This window comes from Crocodylus siamensis, chromosome 1 (assembly GCF_052110815.1).
Source record: "Crocodylus siamensis isolate JL-2025a chromosome 1, ASM5211081v1, whole genome shotgun sequence".
NCBI classification, from domain to species: Eukaryota; Metazoa; Chordata; order Crocodylia; family Crocodylidae; genus Crocodylus; species Crocodylus siamensis.
In genome coordinates, this window is record NC_143395.1 from 317,418,517 (window position 1) to 317,441,563 (window position 23,047).

The window sequence follows — 23,047 nt, forward strand, 5'->3', positions numbered from 1 at the left end:
CACAGAAAAATATTAAATAGTTGCAAAATAAATAGCTTTTACCATTTCTGCTTAAGATTGATTTATTTTATTTTCAAAATCCCTTATTTTAAGCTATGCTTTTCTTTTTTCCAACAACAAACTGGAAATTTTCCTTTTAAATTTCATATCCTGTAGTACAGATATTAAATCAGGAAAAAAGTAGTCCTACCTCATAAATACTCAAACTATTTCATTAAGATATAAAAAAATACTGAATCTTCATTCTCTATCCTCATTACTCGTTTTTTTGGTTTGAGAGGGGATACAGAGAAATAGGAGCAGAATTAGGAGGGCAGGAAGTAGATCTTTAAAGATATAAAGGGCAGCTCTCACAAGTACCCAATGCCCTGTGAAAGTCAAATTACTTTCGTTTCTTTCCAAATCTCTCTATAATACAATATCACTGCAGACTTACCAAGGTATTGAATTCTGTAGCAAATGGACAACATACTTGTGACAAAACAGATTCTGTGTTTAGATACCATGGCTTAGCCATGCTTGAGAATATTTATTGCTATTATAGGGAGTCATAACACAAATGTAAACAACCGCTTATAAATTCTGGATTCACTTTCAAAGTTCATCCTATGAAACAAATGTAGCTGGAAAAGACCTAGCTTTCTTCATGAACTCTTCACCAAGTATCAAATGGATTAGTACCATAAAAAGTTTGGGGGCTTACAATATTTTAGCCAAATATCTTTTTATGCTAAAAAGAAACAAGTAAAATATAGAAGTAAGCAAAAACGATATACTAGTTAATAGTCTAACAGTAAGCAAAATACAGCCAAAACTTCATATGTGACTAAGAAATCAGAGTAAACTTCCTTTGAAATTACAGCGATTTGTATGTCTTACTACAAGAGACCTAGTTTCCTCTAAAAATGTATACGGAAATAATTTGGGGTTTATCTCGCCTTTTAAAATATGAAATAAAAATTCTGCACGACTCTTCTTTCCACTGTATTACATACAATCAATCAGGCTCAGGTTATAAACCTTGATCTCACCTTGGTGTCCATCTACACCTGAGTATTACGTGTTCTATAAACAACCACCCAGTCTTCCATCCGTTACCACTGATTTTACCTCAGCATAAACTCGACATTCAACTGCCCAGCCATTGATGGGAATATCAGCTTGTTTGTGCCTGAGAGGGTAACCCTTAGCAACACGGATCATTTCTTGGACTAGGTCCAGCCCAGTAATGCATTCTGTGACGGGATGTTCAACCTGCAAGGTCAAGAACTGTCAATCAGTAGGTAACAAAAACAACCAAAAAACACCATAAACAAGTAACAGACAAATGAAAATAATACAAGCCAAAATGGGGCAGAGAATAATTGTCAACTTTAAGGTTTTTTCCCGTGATACAAGAGAAGAGAAGACTGTACCCATGCACAACAATAACCACCTTGCTAAATAAATTAGCAAAACATGATAACGAAATACAAGACGTAAAAGCAAAACTGTAGAGAACATAGAAAAGGTTTTTTCTTTTAACAACATTTAAGTTGTTGCAAAATGTGTTAGTTTTTGTTTGTTTACAATATTTTTTTTAAGGGGGGTTGTTTTGGGTTTTTTTTAAGAGGACTCATATTTTTAACCTACCAATATATCACATTTTAACTGAAATCTTCAAAGTAGCTGATGATCAACCTATTCTGCTACACTTAACATGGCATGTACAGGAGCAGCTTATGATTTTCCATAGAACTAGTCTACCCTAAATCTCACCCATTCGCCTGCTTTCACTAACCTGTCCTGACAAGTAACCAGATTAGCGTAATCTTACATCAGCGCAGTGTAGCAGAAATGAGCAGATGGATCCTTCAGTTTTTTTTCCCTCCAGACTTATCTGTGTAATGCTTAGCATGCACAATAGCTGGGCTGGACCAGTAGAGTCACTCTGCTCTCTCAGCAAATTGCAGCTAACGGCTTTGGATGATGCTGTCATGGGAATACCCATTGTTCACACTAAAGCATGTATTTGTGCACAAGCACACACACAGACCCACATACAATATGCAGACATGTACTAAAGAGGCTTGTTGGTTTTTACAGCAAACTTTAACTTTAGTTATTTTGAAGCAAGTTGTGAAATAAAAGCAACATAAGACTGGTTATGTCCCTACCAGATGCACACAACACAAGATACACAATTTATTACCATGTAGTACACACATTGAGGATGTTAAAACTTCTCAGGCAAAAAATGATGACAGAACTGTCATTCTTATTATAAAATGGTTTTGTTGTAGGAGTCAAATATCTTAAGAAATCCACTTCCCAATGGTTTCTCTATCATAAGATGTCATATTACATAAATTTTATGACACAGGAAAAGGTCAGTGAACAAACCAGTTGTCTTCCTTACTTCAAGTACACTAATTGAATGAAAACATTTAGTCATTATAATAATCTTATGTCTTATCAGAATGAGAAGATGTAGTGGTCTTTAAAAAAATAGCTTTGTAAAAATAAACAGATGGCATCCATAATTAGCCCTGTGTGTGCTGTGAGTTTGTTTATAGTTTCAACAACATTTTAAGACGTTTTGACATAATTTTAATGACAAATCATCACTGAAATAAGCACCTATTCTTTGAAGGATAAGTGTGACATTGAAATGGGAATCTGATTATGCAGTTTAAGGATGTACCTTTGGGATTCAATCTTGATTTTACCTAACATATGATACTCTCCAGTATGTCAAACTTAATAACAGTATTTGGAGAATCTATGAAACAATTCAGTATCTACCCTGCAGTGTTAAATTGAAGCAATTCAATTTCTATTAAAACTTGATTTTATTTAAAAAGTTAGTTACCGTGTCTCAATTATTTGGGTAACAACATTTGTTTCCTCCGTTAAAAATTTTAATATTAAAAACATACCTTCCACTTTTGAACACATTTAGAATTATAATACTCAAAAATAATTAAAATCTGACATTTCCTTTATACAAAGGGATTTTTGCTACTTAACTATATCATTATTTTTCTTGGATTACAATTGGCATTCCAGATACACTAGCTTCATTGTGAATTTCTGCTTTAATGTTGATGATCAAAATAGGATGGAATGTTTCTGGAAAGAAAAAATATTTTTGTTGATTGGTTCTTAAGACTCACAAACATTTATTCAGTCTACCCTTCAATAAAGATCTTTGACTTGGTCAATATTATCGTATGTTGTTTCAAAATACTCCCTTTGTGTTTGTACAGAAAATGGTATTTCTTAACACAATATGGCAAGCAAGCTCTCATTATACATACATACATACTGGGCATTATTTAGATACTTTATGTTATTAGTAATTTATCATGAAATATTCTTTTATCAAATTAAAAGCCTCTCTGTAAGATCTCCAAAATATAATCACTAAGGCAAGATGGGAAATTGAGATGCATCTTCTACATTTTAAGTTAATTAAATGTCTCAGTTTAAAATATTTAACAAAACCTTTTGTTTCAGTATTTGGCATTTCTGTTTATTGGGAAAAAAAAGCAGTATTCAGATTGTGAAGCACACAATGCAAAAGTACATTATAAATAAAATGGAACTACTCTATTCTGTCCAACAAAAATTATGACCCTGACCCTGCAAATTCTGAGAGGCTGCAAGGATCCACTGCAGTATCTGAACTTAAGTCTCCTATCTTCGTTGGGGAGAGATCCACACTATGCAACTGGCCACCAAATAGAAAGCTAATATATCTTTTTTTTTCCTAGTATTGGAAGAGCCTCATACAGGTGTATGGTTATTCACTAAATGACAACTGTTTTGTCAATTATTACTGAAGAGTTTTTATTGTTTGGTAGCTTGTTTTTAAAGAGAATTTCTCCTTTAATGTAATATTTTCTCTTTTTTGTTTTTGTCCCTTAAATTATTTAACTTTTACCCTCCCCTTTTCAAAATTCTATTCTGATTTCCTGCTTGTAATATGCTTACCTTCTTTTTAAATTTTTCCCTACCAATTTTACTCCTTTCTCTCCTCACTTCCTCCTCATATTAAGGCTGCTAAATCAAAGCTTTATTTTTTTTTTGTAATAAAGCTTATTTAAATAAACTCATGAAAGGAGTTATATCACATTTCACAGTGATCAGCTGTTTTAGCCCAAGGCCACACTTGGATATCTCCAGTGCAACTTCAGTCAATGAGGCAAGAGGTACTGGTGTGAATTTTCCCACTCTCACATAAATATTATTTACCACATCATCTCTGCCCTTAACACAAACAGTAAAATAAGATATGGCCTCAATAATCTCCAGGTGATAGGTATAACGAGGCAAATGACCTCATTACCAGCAGGACAAGAAAATATATTTGTCAACAATGAACATTCAACATATATATCCACCCAAGACACTGCATTTACTTATGTGTCAATACAGCACATTTCACCACAAGCTATTCACAGTGAGAAATAAGCTCTCACTTGCACCTAGTGAAGTATGAAATGTATCTGCTTAAGAAGTTTCACTTATTTCCCAATTCCAGGACTTATAGATGTCTGAGGTTGTTACCGAGTCTTTCTATTTTTATGTCTCTCTCCACAAAAGGTTGCATATTGTACCCACCAGTGGCAATAAAGGAAAAGTAGTTTTCAGGTAGCTGAAGAGGAGGAATCACAGCAATCTGTCCCTCAGAGACAACAAGTGCACTGACATACTTCACAACTCCTATGGGGAGAAAAGGTGGGGGCAACACAGTGCCAGTTTGCAGATGGGAAAGCAGATACAAAGAGATAAAGTGTCCTGGCCAAAATTACAAACCAACAAGCAGCAGACCATGGATTCTCATGGCAAAATTAGTTTCTGGTCAACTGCTCTGGCTCCCAAACTGCACCTACCTCAATCCCCTTAGGACCCAATTAAACAGAACCTAGACAGCAGTCAGAAACAATCAGTAACTTTTATGAACAATTCCAGTGAAGAGCTGGAATACTAATGGTAGCTCCCCTTACCCATAATGGCATAATTTCAGGGCATGAACTTTTTCCTTTTTCTAAGAAGATGCTTGCCCCATCAGTAAACATTCTCTAGTACACCACACCCATGCTGTGTGTTCAAATATATGAAGTTCCAAGCAAGTTAAATGAAGTGTTTGAACAGAACACCAGCAGCCACAAAAGCCTGAATTTCAGTGGGCTAAGAAAAATAGCATGTGCCCTCCTTCCTACCATGTCATATGTGCCTTTACAATCAAACTTTAGACGTAAGGCAGTTTTAAAAAAATCATATGATTTACCCCTTACCCTGTAGAGTCTCCTTGATACCATAACATATTTTCACTAGCCAAAAACACAATCTTACAGAACAGATTGTGGACTAATAATTACCAAATCTACTGGTGCTTTTCTTTCAGTAACTTATGCCTTCTATTTCGGAGTTATGTATGTAAGTGTCCTGACTGTTCATGCTATTTTTATGCACTTGCTCTTGAGACTTGGTCTTATCTATAGCATTAGTTACACTTCTTGAAATGCAGCTTTTTTCTGAAAAACGCATGGCACCTTTCATACAAAATGTATCTCAAAATGCCTTATTAAGTTAAAGGGCAGTAGTGTGAGGATCAGCTCATCAGATGGTTTAAATCAACATGGGTTCAATAGAACTATGTCTATCTACAGCGGCTGATGAGCTAGGCCACATACTGAAAATAGCTATGCATGGTCATAACTTCATTGCCAGAGCTGAGATAATCCAAGACACTTAAGCTAGACCTCCCCTCAGTATTAAAAGGGCAGGTAACTAATGAAGCACCTCCAGTGAAAGAGTTTTCTTTTAGAACATGCTTCCATGATTCACAGAAGAACAAATCTGGGCCTTCATGACACATGGCAAAAAACAGTCTTTCAGGAAGTATCTGAATAAGAACATATTATTTGGTGTGATGTACACAGTAAATGAGAATGCAGGCAATTCTTTGTATTGCCAGGCTACACAGTATTATCATAAGATAAAGGTTGCTGTTTCTTTTAGATTTTATTTTAGTATTTGTCAGGGGAATTTAGGATTAGAGCCTCTATTACTATTATCTGAATTCAATGGATCACTGAATCACAGATCATTTGAATTTATGGATCTATTACTATCATTTGAATTCAGTCACATAGGTAACAGGATGAAAATCAGTGAAAACGTGGCACCACTGCTCAGTGCATCTGGACATCTGATCACTGACACCAAGTAGAAAACTGAACTCCTGAATGAGTATTTCACATCTGTATTCCACCAGTCTAAGAGTGATAGTCCGCCGAATGCAAATATGACACAGAATATTCACAGTAGGGATGATCACCTACCAACAGTCAATGTAGAGCTGGTGAAAGAACAGCTAGAGAGGCTGGATATCTATAAGTCAGTGGGACCAGATGGACTTCATCTGAGAGCGCTGAATGAACTAGCCAAAGTCATCGCATGACCGCTAGCAAATCTCTTTGAGAATTCGTGGCACTCAGGAGAGGTCCCACATGACCGGAAGAGGGCCAATGCTGCGCCCTTCTTCAAGAAGGGGAGGAGAGAGGGCCCAGGGAACTACAGGCCAATCAGCCTGACCTCAATCCCAGGAAAAATCCCCCCAAAATTCCTCATGGAGTCCACGTGTGATAAGCTAGAAGAAGGCAACAGTCTGAACAACAACCAGCATGGTATCATGGGTAGGTCATATCTGACTAACCTCATCTCCTTCTACAACCAAGTTACTCACCACCTGGATAAAGGAGATGTCATCATTTATTTGGACTTTATGAAAGCCTTTTACTTGGTGTCCCAAAAGGCTCTCAAGGTAAAACTAGGGGACTATGGGCTCAACAATTCCACAGTTGGATGAGTGGGAAACTGGATGTGGGATCAGACCCAGAGAGTACCAATAGCCAGATCTGTGTCAGCCTGGTGGAAGGTACCCAGCGGGGTCCCCCACGGTTCAGTACCGGAACCAGTGCTTTTCCACATCTTCATCAATAATCTGGATGAGGAGGTGAAAAGCATACTGGCAAAGTTCACCAATGACACCAAGCTGTGGGGAAGTGCGGCCATGCATCGGGGTAGGCTGACAATCCAGGCAGACCTAGACGAATTATTTAGATGGGCGGACCAGAACCAGATGCTGTTCAACACTGAGAAATGTAAAGTGCTGCATCAGAGGAGGAAAAAATCTGCAACAAACTTACAAGCTCAATGGTGCTATGCTAGCTAGCAGCACACCCAAAAAGGACCTGAGGGTCATAATTGATCATAAAATGAACATGAGCCACCAGTGTGATACACGGTTAGCAGAGCAAACAATACACTGGCATACATCAACCAATGCAACTCAAGCAAAACTAAGGAAGTTATTCTCCTGCTCTGTGCGGCATTGGTGAGGCTGGAGCTGGAGTATTGTGTCCAGGTCTTGATCCCACACTTCAAGAAGGCTGTGGAGAAACTTGAGAGAGTTCAAAGAAGAGCCACTTGTATGATTAGAGGCCTGAAGAGCAAGCCATACGAGGAAAGGACTGGTCAGCCTAGAAAAGAGAAGACTTTGGGGGATTTGGTGGCAGCTTATAAATATATCAGGGGAGAGTATCAGGGGATGGGTGAACAACAATTCACCAAAGCACCCCAGGGGAAAACCATGTGCAATGGTCATAAACTCCTAGAAGAAGGTTTCAAACTGGATACAAGGAAAAACTTCTTCATGGTTCATGTGACCATGAATAGACTCTGGAATAGACTCCCAGCAGGGATGGTGCAAGCACCTATCCTGGAGATCTTCAAAAGGAGACTGGACACATACCTTTGTTTAACCCCAGCAGTCTTTCCCACCCAGAGCAGGGGGGGCCTGAACCCGATGATCTCTCAAGGTCCCTTCCAGCCCTAAACTTCTGTGAATCTGTGATCTTCTCCTACTATAAATGACTTCAATGAAGCTATGGCAATTTAGAGCAGCTGAAGTCTTCAGATGGGTTCCTCGTTTTATAAATAAAAACTATAATGTAGCAAGGAGGTCAGCAAAGAGGGGCTGCAAATAGGGTAAGCAGTTTACAGGCAGTTTGTTGGGAGCAAGAGGAGGAAAGGGGAAAAAAGCCAGGCACCAGCTCCTGCCCAGGGAAGGTAAGTGATCCAGAGTTGCCTGTGCCTTGGATTTCCTGAGTGTTTGTTTGGTGGGCTGTGTGTGCTTGGGGTGTGTGCTCTGAGAAGCTGGGAGTATTGCTGACTTAATAATTGCCAAATGATTGTTGCCTGGGCCTGACAGAAGCTCTAATGAGGAGGTGGAGTCAGTCCAGGACCAGCAGGTATAAAAGGAGACTCCCTGGGTGACCAAGGAGCCAGCAAACAGGGTAATCAGTTTGCAGGCAGTTCACAGGTCAGTGCACAAGTTATTTTGCTTCCCCCCAACCTTTTGAGGAGGAAAGTCTTTCAGCCTGGTGAGGGGAAATAGAAAAAAAGGAACATTTTGGGGTCAATGAACAGGCCAGCTTCCAGACTAGTTCACTACAGAAGATGTGCTTGGAAGAAGGACAGTAAGCAAGACAAGGCAGATTAAGAGACCCAGGAAATGGGTGGAGGACACTGCAATGCCAGAGCCACTGCCACTTCCTCTTCTTGCACCTGTGAGGTTTCTGTCCAGGAAGAACCTCTCACCATCGAGGCTTCCACCCATGTTCAGGTTTGGCACTGGAGGCTTGCAGCTTTCTTCTGATGACAGCCAGGTTAGGGGGTGCTTACACTGTAAGCAGTGCCTCCTGGTGGTGTCTCTCAGGGAACAGGCAAGAGATCTACAAGAGAAGATGGTGAGGCTCTGAAGCATCCTCTGCCACAAGGAATTCATCAATTCAGTACTGGAGGAAACCACCAAGACTGTGGAGAAAGAACTGCCAGAGGCAGCGCTAGAGAAGAGAGAACACATGGATTTCTAGGAGAGTGGAAGTTGGAAGCTTGTGACCACTGGCAGCAAGCAGAAATCTTTACCTCCACCTGCAGAAGTTTGCCTGGAGAACAGATATGCAGCCCTAGCAACAGAGAGGGAGGAGCACATTCCATTGGTGAAAGAGACTAGGCCAGACTTCACCAAAATGGGAAGGATCATGACAACCACAACCAAGATGAAACAACGGGTGGTGGTGGTTGGAGACTCCATTCTGCAGGGAACCATTTGCCAACCTAACCTGTTGTCTTGGGAGACTTCCTGGAGCCTGCTGCATGCCTGGAGCCTAGATCCCAGATGTCATGGAGGAATTACCGAGACTCATCTGGCTATCTGACTACTACCCCACACTGCTCATCCATGTGCACACCAATGATACTACAGGGCTCTGGGTGCAAGGGTAAAGGGGTCTGGGGCTCAGGTCGTGTTCTCTTTGATCCCTCCAGTCAAGGGAAAGGGCCTGGGCAGGAATACGTACATCTTGAAGATCAATACCTGTCTGCATAGGTGGTGGCACCAGCAGGGTTTGGCTTCTTCAACAATGGGATGTTGTTCCAAGGAGATGGATTGCTAGAAGTGATGGGATCCACCTGATGAAGAGAGGGAACAGCATCTTTGCAGACAGGCTCACTAACCTAGTGAGGAGGGCTTTAAACTAGGTTTGTCAGGTTATGGAGACCAAAGCCCTGAGGTAAGTGGGGAAGCAGGAGACCCAGAGGAAGAGCAAGCAGGAGAGAGGCAACAGGGGAAGTATTCTCATACCTCCCGAGAAATCAGGGCAAGCAACAAGTTACCTTAGGTCCCTATACATGAATGCACAGAGCCTGGGAAACAAGCAAGAAGATTTGCAAGTCCTTGCACAGTCACAGAACTATGACATGATTAGAATAACAGAGACTTGGTGGGATAGCTCACATGACTGGAGCACTATCATGGATAGGTAACAAACTGTTCAGGAAAGACAGGCAGGGGAGAAGAGGAGAAGGAGTTGCACTTTATGCAGAATAGTCATGATTGCTTAGACCTCCAGTATGATACTGGAGATAGGCCTGCTGAAAGTCTCTGAGTTAAGGTCAGAGGTGAGTGCAACAAGGGTGATGTTATAGTGGGTGTCTGCTATAGACTAGCAGACAAGGAAGAAATGGTAGATGAGGCTTTCTTCAAACAGCTAGCAAAGTTTCCTGATCACAAGCCCTGGTTCTCATGGGGGACTTCAATCACCCTGACATTTGCTGGGCAGTGTGCAGGCAATCCAGGAAGTTTTTGTACAGCGTTGGGGACAAATTCCTGGTGCAAGTGCTGGAGTGGCCAACTAGGGGCCATGCTCTTCTTGACCTGCTGCTCACAAACGGGGATGAATTGGTGGGTATGTACTAGTAGATGGCAACTTGGACAGCAGTAATCACGAGACTGAGTTTAGGATCTTGAGGAAAAGCAGGATGGAGAGTAGCAGAGTAAGGATCCTGGACTTCAGAGAAGCAGACTTTGACTTGCTCAGAAAACTCATCGGAAGTATTCCCAGGGAAGACAGTCTGATGGGGAGAGAAGTCCAGGACAGCTGGCTATACTTTAAAGAAGCCTTGCTGAGAGTGCAGAAACAAACCATCCCAATGTGCAGAAAACTAGCAAGTGTGGCAGAAGACCAGCTTGGCTTATCAGGAGACTCTTCAGTAAACTAAATCACAAAAAAGGAAGCTTATAAGAAGTGGGAACTTGGACAAATAACTAGGGAGGAGTATAAAAGCCTTTCTTGGGCACACAAGGATGAAGACAGGAAGGCCAAAGTGCAATTGGAGTTGTAGCTATCAAGGGACATGAAGGGTAAACAAGAAGGGTTTCTACAAGTATGTTAGTAACAAGAACAGGATCAGGGAAAGTGCGGGTCCTTACTGAATGAGGGAGGCAAACTTTGGACAGAGGATGTAGAAAAGGCTAAATTGTTCAATGCCCTTTTCACCTCAGTCTTCACAGGCCAGATCACCTCCAACAATAGTGCACCTAGCAGCACAGTTTGAGGAGGAGGTGAGCAGCCAACAGTAGCAAAAAAAAAAAAACAGGTTAGGGACTATTTAGAAAAGCTGGACACATATAAGTCCATGGGGCCAGATGGGATGCACCTGAGGTTGCTGATGGAGATGGCTGATGGCTATCATCTTTGAAAACTCATGGCAATCAGGATAGGTCCCAGATGATTGGAAGAGGGTAAACATAGTGCCCATATTTAAGAAAGGGAAAAAACTGGATCCAGGGAACTACAGACCAGTTAGCCTCACCTCAATCCCTGGAAAAATCACGGTCCACATTCTCAAGTAATCCATTTCAAAACACTTGGAGGAGATGATGATGATGATTAAAAACAGTCAGCATGGATTCACCAAGGACAAGTCATGCCTGACCATCCCAACCGCCTTCTATGATGGCATGACTAGCTCTGTGGATGCAGGTAGACCAGTGGATGTGGTATACCTTGATTTCAACAAAGCTTTTTTAATATAAAGATAGTTTTAATTAAAGATATGTTAAAATTCAAAGATATCATCATGGATTTATAACTTCAAGACAATATATTCATGTAACCTTTTTGAAAAAGGTTTTATAAATAGGTCACAACAGGCCATAGACTATATTAGGGGCCCAATCTTATGGGGTTCCCAGAGCCTCCTCTATAGATCAGTAAAGATTAAAGAAAACTATTTTACCCAAAGGGACTCAGTGTTCAGTCTAAAAGCCCATTAAGCATCTCTGTGATGCTTAGTTTCAGTTCTCAAACTGTGGATTTGTGTCTCCAGAGATCATAGGTAGATAAGGTTTTTTGGGCAGATGTGATATCTTTTATTAGACCAAGTAAATAGTTGGAAAAATTGTTTTTTGCAAGCTTTCAGGTACAAACGTCCTTCTTCAGGCATAGGGAGAGTTTGTTGTCTCCAGAGAGAATAACCTTGTTAACAGCTGTATATGGAGATGAGAGATAAAAGACCTGATTACCCACCCATCAGCCATATTGTCCCTCTGCAAGTTTGTATGCACACAGTCAAGCCCTTAACATTCTCTAAAAGTGCAGTTTCAATATTAAATTAATAAAGGATATCTTACAACAAGAATGCACTTTCTGTAGAAAACAATGATTAAAGTGAGGCTTCTTGACCAGTGATTTAAATCAAGATTAAATCTATCTTATTTAAATCAAATCCACCCTGAAAATTGCCGCCATTATGTTTTGCACTTATTGTTGCTGGTAGCAAGCATGACCATATTTCTACAACGTAACATTTTTCAGAAGTTGTTCATACTAGTAAGGAGTCTTTAAAGAGAATGAACAAGAATTTTGCTGCTGGTCAATGTTTTAAACATGTTACAGATGCTTAGTGCACAATAATCCCAGGGTTTGTACATTACATTCTCTTTTAAATTTTAAAACATATGCTGACACATATAGCGGTTAAAGAACACATTATAATAAATGTGGAAACCCTAGCAGAACCTAAGGTCTTTGTTATGGGAGACTCCATCCTGAGGGGGACTGAAGAGACATCTGCCGCCCTGACCCCTTAGCCCAGGAAGTCTGCTGCTTCCCAGGGGCCCACATCCGGGACATTGTGGAGAAGATCCCCAAGTTCCTCCAGCCCACAGACCACTATCCTATGCTCCTTATTCATGTGGGCACCAATGACACGGCTCCGAGTACTCCAGCTGGGTCAGGTGCTACAGGGATTTGGGGGGGGTCTGGGGGTACAGGTGGTGTTCTCATCGATCCTCCCAGTCTCGGGGTATGGGCTGAGCAGGGAGAGGAGGATCCACGTAGTCAACCAAAGACCGCGGCACTGGCATCATCGGGAAGGCTTTGGCTTCCATGGCCACAGCCCGCTTTTTGGCAAGAGAGGCAGCAAGCTGCTGGGAAGAGATGGCCTCCACCTCTCCCCCCTGGGGAGGAGGCTCGTCTCAGCCAGACTGGCTGACCTGCTCCACTGGGCTTTAAACTAAGCCCGTTGGGGGATGGGGGGGGGGGGGGGCGGACTACTGCCACTGCTGGCCTGCTGAGCAACCCTTGGAAATTCAGTGGGCCAAGGCACTTAAAAGAGCCCACCCCTGCCCCAACCCTGGTACAATCTGTAGGCAAGGCAAGAGCCCCCAAGGGGACACTTGCCTGCCTGTACACAAATGCCAGGAGCTTGGGGAATAAGCAGAAGAAGCTTGTCCTCCTGTTCAATGCAAATAATGATGATGTCATAGGGATAACGGAGACCTGGTGGGACTCCACCCATGACTGGACCATGGGTATAGATGGCTATACGCTGTACAGGAGGGATCACGTAGATAAAAGGGGCGGGGGTGTAGCTCTCTATGTTAAGGAAAGCTACGCGTCCCTGCAAGCTGCTGTTGGCGACCAGGGTGGACAACTGGAGACCCTCTGAGTTAAAATGCCTGGAGAACATGGCACAGGGGACACAACGGTGGGAGTCTACTACAGACCTCCAAACCAAAGTCCTGAGCTTGACCAGGAGTTCGCCCGGGAACTGGCTGAGGCCGCATGCTCCAGGACCATAGTTGTCAAGGGTAACTTCAATTACCTAGACATCTCATGGGAAGATCACTCGGCAAAATCTGAGCGGTCACAAAGCTTTCTCTCATGCATGGATAATCTCTACCTGACTCAAGAAGTCTATGGGCCAACAAGAGGCGAAGTGCTGCATGACCTGGTACTGGCTATCGGGGATAACCTACTCAGTGACCTAGTGATCAATGGGAAGCTGGGTGACAGCGACCATAAGCTGATCACCTTCACCATCCACTGTAAAACTGGCAAGTCGGTCAGCAACATCGAAGTCCTTGACTTCAGGAAACCCGACTCTGACAAGCTCAGGAGGCTTGTCAGTGAGGCCCTAACGCACCATGACCCCAGGAAGATGGGAGTTCAAGAAGAGTGGTTGCTCCTCAAGGGACTGATCCTCAATGCACAAGCTAAGTCTATTCCATCTCGGAGGAAAGGCAGCAAGAGGGCACAGCAGCCCCCTTGGCTCTCCAGGGATCTAGCAGACCTCCTGAGGCTAAAAAGAAAGGCCTACAAAGGATGGAGGATGGGAGTCACCTCCAAGAAGGATTATTCTGCACTGGTCCAGTCCTGCAGGGAGAAAAACAGGAAAGCCAAAGCTGCAACTGAACTCCAACTAGCTTTGAGCATTAAGGACAATAAAATGTCCTTTTTCAGGTATGTGGGGAGCCGGAGGAAAAGCAAGGGCAACATTGGACCCCTGCTGAACCAGATGGGGCAACTGACAACTGATGCCCAGGAAAAAGCCAACCTATTAAATGGGTACTTTGCGTCGGTCTATCATCAGTCCCATGGGACACCCATGCCAGCTATAGGACAGGGAGGTCCAGGTGATCCCCTGCCCTCCGTTAATGCTGACCTCATGAAGGAACACCTTGAGAAGCTGAATACCTTCAAGTCAGCCGGCCCTGAAAATCTACACCCCAGGGTACTCAAGGAGCTGGTGAGCATCATAGCCCAGCCTCTGGCACAGGTCTTTGAAAACTCATGGCACTCTGGTATACTGCCCGAAGACTGGAAGAAGGCCAATGTGGTGCCTATCTTCAAGAAAGAGAGGAAAGTGGATCTGCCTAACTGTAGGCCCATCAGCCTGACTTCTATCCTGGGGAAGATCTTAGAAAAGTTTATTAAAGAGGCTGTCCTTAATGACAACATACTAAGGGATAGCCAGCACGGGTTTGTTGCAGGTAGGTCTTGCTTGACCAATCTCATTTCCTTCTACGAGCAGGTGACCTATCACCTGGACAAGGGCGAAGAGATTAATGTCATATACCTTGACTTCAAAAAAGCCCTCAATCTGGTATCCCATGATCACCTCTTGGCGAAACTGGCCAATTGTGGCCTTGGGTCCACCACAATCCGCTGGCTAGAAAATTGGCTCCGTGGTCAGACCTAGAGGGTAGCAATTGATGGAAGTCACTCATCATGGTGTCCTGTGACCAGTGGGGTCCCCCAAGGCTCTGTCTTTGGACCCATATTGTTCAACATCTTCTTTAATGATGTGGACACTGGAGTCAGAAGCGGACTGGCCAAGTTTGCTGATGACACCAAACTTTTGGGGAAAGCATCCACACCAGAAGACAGGAGGGTGATCCAGGCTCACATGGAGAGGCTCGGCAAATGGGCGGACGAGAACCTGATGGTGTTTAACACCGAAAAATGCAAGGTTCTCCACCTTGGGAAGAAAAACCTGCAGCATTCTTATAGGCTCGGCAGTGTTGTGCTGGCTAGCACTACAGAAGAAAGAGACTTGGGGGTCATCATTGACCACAAGATGAACATGAGCCTGCAATGCGAGGCTGCGGCTAGTAAAGCAAGCAAAATGCTGGCTTGCATCCATAGATGCTTCTCAAGCAAATCCCGGGACGTCATTCTCCCCTTGTACTCGGCCTTGGTGAGGCTGCAGCTGGAGTACTGCGTCCAGTTTTGGGCTCCACAATTCAAAAAGGATGTGAAAAAGCTTGAGAGAGTCCATAGAAGAGCCACGTGCATGATCAGAGGTCAGGACAACAGACCTTACAATGACAGACTGAGAGCCACGGGGCTCTTTAGCTTGGAAAAGCGCAGGCTCAGGGGTGATCTGATGGCCACCTATAAGTTTATCGGGGTGACCACCAGCATCTGGGGGAATGTTTGTTCACCAGAGCGCCCCAACGGATGACAAGGTCAAACGGTTATAAACTACTGCAAGATCATTTCAGGCTGGACACAAGGAAGAATTTCTTTACTGTCCAAGCCCCCAGGGTCTGGAACAGCCTGCCATCAGAGGTTGTTCAAGCACCTACATTGAACACCTTCAAGGGCAAATTGGATGCTTATCTTGCTGGGATCCTTTGACCCCAGCTGACTTCCTGCCCTTTGGGCGGGGGGCTGGACTAGATGATCTTCCGAGGTCCCTTCCAGCCTTAATGTCTATGAAATCTATGAAAACAGAAACACAGACAGGCATGTAATTTTCTTCCAGCAAATGAACCTTCTAAAAACCTGCTACACTAATGATCTATAATCTCCTCTTTTTTCCTGAATATAAAATCAAAAGTGGATGTTATAAAAATATTAATGAGAAATGTTGCAAGAGATCATGACAAGCACTTTTCATGAGCTATGAAATATATATAAATCTGAGTCCAGTTTATACAAATTAATTCAGACAACAAACAGATTTGGTAGACTCCATGCAGCTTGTACCAAATTCCCCAATTAAACATATACATTTGTTTGAAATAACTCATTATCAGGAATCCTGGTTTTCTCTGATAAAAAAATCCCCAATTTTTGGATTTAAAAAAGTATCCCAAAATCCACATTTTTCCATGATTAAAATGAAATGCCAGCCATATATATACAGTGGTGTTTCATTTTGATCACGGAAAAATGTGGATTTCAAGATAGTTTTTTAAATCGGAGAAAAAACAGGATCCCTGCTCATTATACAATGAATACTCCCATTATATAGTTATGATAAATCAAAGTTATGCTTCTAAATCTGAAATTCTACAAACAATTACTTGTAAAGCATTTTGATACCTATATTTGCCCTCCTCGACTGATTGGCATTTAAAAGAATCTCACTTATACTGCACACCTTTATATTACAGGCATTCTTTATTTGCAAACTTTACTATCTCTGCATCTAAAGCCAAAAAGAAACATACCAGCTGAAATGTTCATAAAGCAAGAAAGCAATCATTATGAATACACTGCCAGGATAAGCGGGTTTTGATATGGCTCTCAAGCTAGGAAGGTTATTGATCTGTAAGATTTTGCTTTTCATTTATTTCAAAGCAGGTTCTAAGCTACTTTTGTTTATGACTACCTTTTATTATGGCGATGACAACTAGGCAACACAAACCAACTGACTCCTCAAGTGGCTATAAAGGATCAAATATGTGACATCTGGTCTGCCTCAACAATTCTAACAGTGGTAACTGCCTGAAAACTATTCCAAATGCGCATTAAATGAAAACACACAGGAAGCTCTCATAGACGGTATGGCAAGCATCTAAGCCTGTACAGGTTTTTTTGACTGGTAGCAAAAATTACTTATTTGGTAACACAATTAGCTGATCTCAGCTCCTTTCAAACTGTTCTGCTACTAAGCAGTCTTATGAAAGCTGGTAGAAAAGTTAGATGGAAAGAAAACTTTACTGAGAGCATAGAATAAATCACTTTCCCTGAATCTTTGAAGAAGGGAGAGCAAAATATTTATAACAACAAAATCTTGTACAATATAATAGAAATCATAGACTTAATTCACCCGCATTTGACTTAATAACTTCATACTGTATTTGCAGCAGTTAGCACAGTAGTGAGCATCCTTTAACTTTTTCTGCTGGTTTATGATTTGCAAGGTAAAAGGAAATCTTTCTGAAGATACAAAAGGTAACAAAAAAAGTTACAAGCAGCAAACAATATGACTGGGGTAAATTCCACTAGGCAGACTTCAGGTTTCTCAGCATGAAAAAAAGAGAATGAATGGGGAGCAGAGGCAGTCAGAATGGCATCAGGATCAGGTATAAAATTGTTAGCTTGTGCGAGGTTCACTGAAGGCTAGGACTGATTCTGAGGTAAATGTGTTCTGATATGATTCCCAAGTTCACAATTACTGTATGAAATGAAGAGGAAACTGCACATCCTTTTAGTAATGATGCATTTGGATGATTCTAAAAGGCAAGATGATGCATCTGATGTGTGCCCAGTCCCCAAAAGCACTTCCTATTGGTAATCTACAACCACATGAAACTCTACACAAGTTCACAGAAAGAGCAGAGCCACTTGGAAGCCTTCGCCAGTACATACAAGATAAAGGAGCAGGATCCTGAAGCATATATCACTTAGAGTGAATACACATATAAAGACATCTGGAGGCTCTCTGGATCTAAAGTTAAATCTGGAGAAGCTTCATTAGAGTGTCTATGTTTGGCTCTTAATAGAAGGGAGTAAAAACTAGATGCTAGTTACATATCTGTTAGTGGAACAGAAACTAAAGTTTGAGAGTTAGGAATAGTGACAGATCAATTGGAAAAGCTTAGAGAAAAAGCAAAGAAAATTACTACTCTCCAGCTTCAAACTGAAATGCTAATTAGAGGCAATACACAGTGAAGATGGATAGAGGAATTAAAGAATGTACATAAGTATTATAATTTAAGGTTAGTAAATTTCCTAAGAGTTGGAAGGAGTGAGGCTACTATTAGAGAGGACCTCTCAAACTGCTTAAACAATATTTGATGAGAAGTATTTGACATTTCTAAAGATGGTATTTCTTCCATTGTATAAGTTTTCTTACTGCACATGTGGCTTGTTGTACAACTGAATAACTTTGATGAGGAGGAACTGGACAGGTTTTACCACTGCATATTACTGAAAACTGCAGACAGAGACAATGTTTAAAAAAAATTAGGGGAGAATTGATCTCAGAGGTGTTGGGCTGATCACATTTACCCAAACACTTATTTGGGATCCACTAATGTAGCAAAGGAGGGAATTTAGGCATGTCACCAACTGCTGGAATCAGATATAGATCATTTTATAGATTTTCTTAGGACAAACAAAATTATAGCAACCCATCAGAAGCTTTACCTGAAATGTCTGAAAAATTATGAGACTGCAGAAATTGTGTATAAATATAAAGAATGTATACTGAGGCAACAGGAAGTTTACTAACATTTTAACAGACAAATGTTAAATGGTTTAGCCATTATTTTTTATCTTTTTTTTTACTAAATCAGATATAGGAGAAACTGTGACTGGAATTCAAAGCCTATAGTAAGGACACTGGAAAGGTAAAACCCTAACAGAGCTTACCCCATACCTTGATACAGGAATAAGGGAAGCAATTTTATTGGATGAAGTCACCCACTGAAGGGAGGGAAAAAGGGGTTGTGATCCAAACTTCTCTGTACTTCTCTTCCTCCTAAGGGAGCAGAGAATTGAGCATAGAAACTACACGTCTCCCCAGACTTTATGAAGGTCAAGCAAAAAAATTTAAAAAAAAAATGGAAGAATGGGGAGTTCCTTTCACCATCACTGCAGACCTGCACAAGCAGCAGTCAGAATTTGGCCCCAAGTAAAAAGCAGCTGAAAATGAATTAATGGTTATTATATCTGTCACTTAACATTTTGGTCCCTCTAAGATACAGAAAATGAACTGCAAAGCCCTGACCCCTTGATATCATTATATGACATAAGGGAAAGAAGGGAAAGCTACTTTTTTAAATTATTTAACTAATACAAAGATTGTGATAAAATTCATATCATGATAAAATTCAATCATTTACAAAGATATGAAAAAACAACTTGTGAGATGTGACAAGTTATGTTTTTTCATATCTTTGAAAATGATACCCAACTTGGATTACCATTCTGTTGTGTTATCACAGCTAGAGGGGAAACCTGACCAATGAAAGGTTGGATTGAGTTTTTTTTTTTAATGTAAAGCTATAACATCTTGAATAGTTCAGCTACTATACAATCATTTCCAATCCAAAGTTATGCCTTGTTGTTCACTAGCTTTTTTTCTCCGTGACTTGAAACAGTATTCAAATTTCCAGTGTTACTATTTCTGGCATGTATGTGTAGTTTAATCACCCTACTAGTGCAATTTAACAAACTGTCACCAAAGCATGAAAAATAAGAGGAAATTTCAGTGGCCAAGAGGGAAAAATATCAAAGCACAGTGGCTAGTCACTTACTGTGAAGTGGCACTTAACTGTGACCTTTTGCAAGGTCTTTAGGTCAAGTGTAACAAAGAGCAAAGCATTGAAAGCTCACTTCTGAGTACTGTGAAAAAGCTCATTCCTGCAAAAACTGTGTACATAGGCTAACTCAGGTGATTAGACCTATTAACTTCGGCAGGGACTATTCCAACATGTAAAGTTACTCCTGTGTGCAAGTCTTTTCAGAACCAGGCCATTACTTTAGAGGGAGGTTTACGTTTTGTTTTTTCAAATAACACTCTTCTAAATCTGAACAGTTGTTTTTCTTACCTGAAGTCTAGTGTTCATTTCCAAGAAGTAAAAATTCTTCTTGGAATCCACAAGGAATTCTACTGTTCCAGCAGAGGAATATTTTACTGCTTTGGCAAGAGCTACTGCTTGTTCTCCCATTGCTCTTCGAGTTTCAGGATCCAGAAAAGTGCTGCAAGTGCAAAAACAGTACCTTTCTTTAGTTGAAAAACGTAATTGAACAGTTTTATCCTTTGCTTAAGTAACCTATAAAGCAAAAAAGATGATGATACCACACAATCCAGTCAATACTGCCATATAATAGTTGTATCAGTGAATAAACAAGAGTACACCAGAACTACTTCAGAAGCATTGGACACTGGCTGCAGCCAAGGTTGGGGGTTTTGACTGGGGTGCACCAGTGCTGCTGCTGAGCCTGAATGCTGGAGGTTCCTGCTTAGGTCTTGTCTCTCTGGTCAGACTCAGATGGGTCATCACATTTGGGATTAAGAAGGAATTTTACCCAGTAGTCAGCTTGGTATAGACCTTCCTCTACAGCAAAGGACTTTCCTCTGAGCTCCCTTCCTTAGATGTCACTGATGCACTTTAACAATCCTTGCAGCAACAAGACACCAGTCATCAGTGTCTCCCTGCTTTACCTATGGCAGGTTAGGGTGCTATTCCTTGTAGTTGTGTAACAGGGTTGATTGTGTACTTTTACTAATAGGTTAGACAAGGATTTGTATGGGATGGTTTGAACAGAGATAATCCTACCTCCAGCAGGGGTTCGTACTAGATGACTTTCAGTGGTCCCCTCCAGCCCTACTTTCCTATGATTCCATTATTCTAACCCTAGATGAACCTTATTTCATTCTAGGTTCCTTTTAAGAAATAAGGCTTAAGTGCAGCATGCAGAAGTCTTGGTAATCACTGCTACTGTGATCTAAAATGTTTTAAAGATATAAAAGAAAACAATGCACATCTGTACAACATTAAAATCCATAAAATATGACCTAAAATATTTAATGATTAATTTAAAGGCACATTTAATTAATAAAATCCATCATCAAAAAAATTCTGGGCAATGCTGAAGTTTGTAGACAACAACCATACTATGGAAAAATGAATGCCTAGATCAGTTATTCTCCACCTTTTTCGATGAGGTGCCCCTCCATAACTTTTGTGAATTGAGTGGCACCCAGTTTTAAAAACTAATGTATATATTACAGTGCTTGCTTCCTTGTAGAGGGGCTGGGCAGCTGGGGTAGAAGATCAGCCACACAGGGACACGCCTGAGACTGACCTTTTCTGATCATCTCCTCAAACCTCATGGAACCCTTTAAAGGATCTGGTGGCACCCCAGAGTGCCATAGCCCCCTGGTTGAGCCTAGATCAAGGAAAAAATACATCACCCTAAGCTTGTGGTTGCCTTGTTTTCTGCATCTGTTTAAAATATGATGTAGCTGTTATAGAGCAATGTGCTCTGTAAGGCAAGTAATGATAAACTAGGAAAGTTCATAAGGTCCAAATGAGATAATCTGACCTGTGGTTTGTTTTTGTTTTAATTTGGGTTTCTTACATAGGTAAGATTGTTATGAAAGAAAACTAGGGCATTCATAAGACTGAACCCAATAATCAAAAACACTAACAGTTTGCAGATTAAACCTCCAAATTTCCCATCACAAATTTACCCAGTAGTTGCATTTTTCTGATTGTGATTCAGTCCATTTCACACAGTATGGCTACCATTCGGTGGTGTTCCTCTGCCCCAGTGTGCAACTCTGCTATTCCCTTAGGAACCACTGCAGTGACTGCTCCCAATCACCAAGCTTCCTCACCCCCAAAGACAAAATGCATGACTTTCAATTGGCCAGTAAACTACAAACTCAAGAAAAATATACATACTGATGGTTCCTTCTCACTAGGATACATGTTCAGAATTAGATTAACCTATACAGGTAGTTCCTGAGTGGTAGGGAAACTTTTGGCTTTTATCAGAGTTAGAGAAAGTTTTTTACTAAGAGATTCTAGACCTGGAACACGGATTTATAATGAAAAAAAAACCTTATATATGTCAAACTGTTTCCTATTAGAAACACAGTTACACTAAGCAAAAGTACTTATTGCATCTGTATTTCAACTTAGCTTACCTATACATGTGGAAGAATCTTCCCAGGTTTGTTTTCCTGGTAGAAAAACTTATTTGGAGGCCCTAGATAGACATTCAAATGCTGATCCCTTAAGCAGCACAGAGCTTGCAGTGCTGACACTGCACAGACAGGGGGCCCTTGTATACACTTCTCAATGTGCTGTCTAGGCTCCCTCAGTAAGCCTGGAGACAGATGGCAGTAGTGCATAAGACAGCCCTAATTGGCCTGTAGACACTCTGGGGGAAAAAAATGAAGTCTGATTCAGGAAAGGTGTCAATGGATTCCATGCCAGTCTCTGGTCTCACACATCTGAAGAGATCACTAAGATCAAAAGGAATGGGAAAAGCAGGAACTTCTCACATTGGCATTGTAATGTAAAATGATGGGCTTGTTACTCTGATTCAGTAAGACAAGGCTTTCCAACTTCTGAGCAGCTGGGGACCACATGCAGCACAGGCCACAGACCTGGGGAACACATCCTCCAGGGGCTGCTGCCCTGCCACATGGGCAACTCAGCCCCCACACCAGCTCCCTCCACATGCAGACAAGCTCTCTCTCCATGTGCACACAGGCCAGCTTCAACCTCCCTGCATGCATTGCCCAGCTCCCCCCACCACATGCACAACCCAGCTCCCCACCACACATGAAGGCCATAGCCCAGCTCCCCACCCTCAACACAGGCAGCCTGGGCCCCCCATAGCTGCACCACAACTGGGGACAGGAACCAGAAGACGAACAAGAAAGGTGGAGCCCAGAGATCCCAGCCACTGCCACCAAAAGAGCAATGGGAGAAGTGGCAGTTGAACAGGAACTCTTAACCCTTTGAATGCTGCATGTGGTACATGGGCTGCCAGTTGGACAGCCCTGCAGTAAGAGAATGCAGAGGAAAAAGTTGTAATTTAATCAAGGAACATCAATTTATATCACCTGTTACACAACCACGTTTTGAGCAATTACAGACCAGCTGATT

At 41.5% G+C, this 23,047-nt stretch overlaps 1 protein-coding gene across 3 annotated transcripts in view; it reads right to left on the reverse strand.

Annotated features, from left to right (window-relative positions):
• PCCA (propionyl-CoA carboxylase subunit alpha) overlaps positions 1 to 23,047 on the reverse strand; it is a 475,583-nt gene that overhangs the window by 261,329 nt on the left and 191,207 nt on the right. For all 3 annotated transcript variants that reach the window (XM_090022723.1, XM_090022741.1, XM_090022732.1), the window contains 2 exons: positions 19,970 to 20,120; positions 1,111 to 1,254 (listed from right to left, as the gene is read on the reverse strand). In XM_090022723.1, coding sequence (XP_089878849.1) covers positions 1,111 to 1,254; positions 19,970 to 20,120 — 295 coding nt within the window. The remainder of the gene's footprint in view (positions 1 to 1,110; positions 1,255 to 19,969; positions 20,121 to 23,047) is intronic.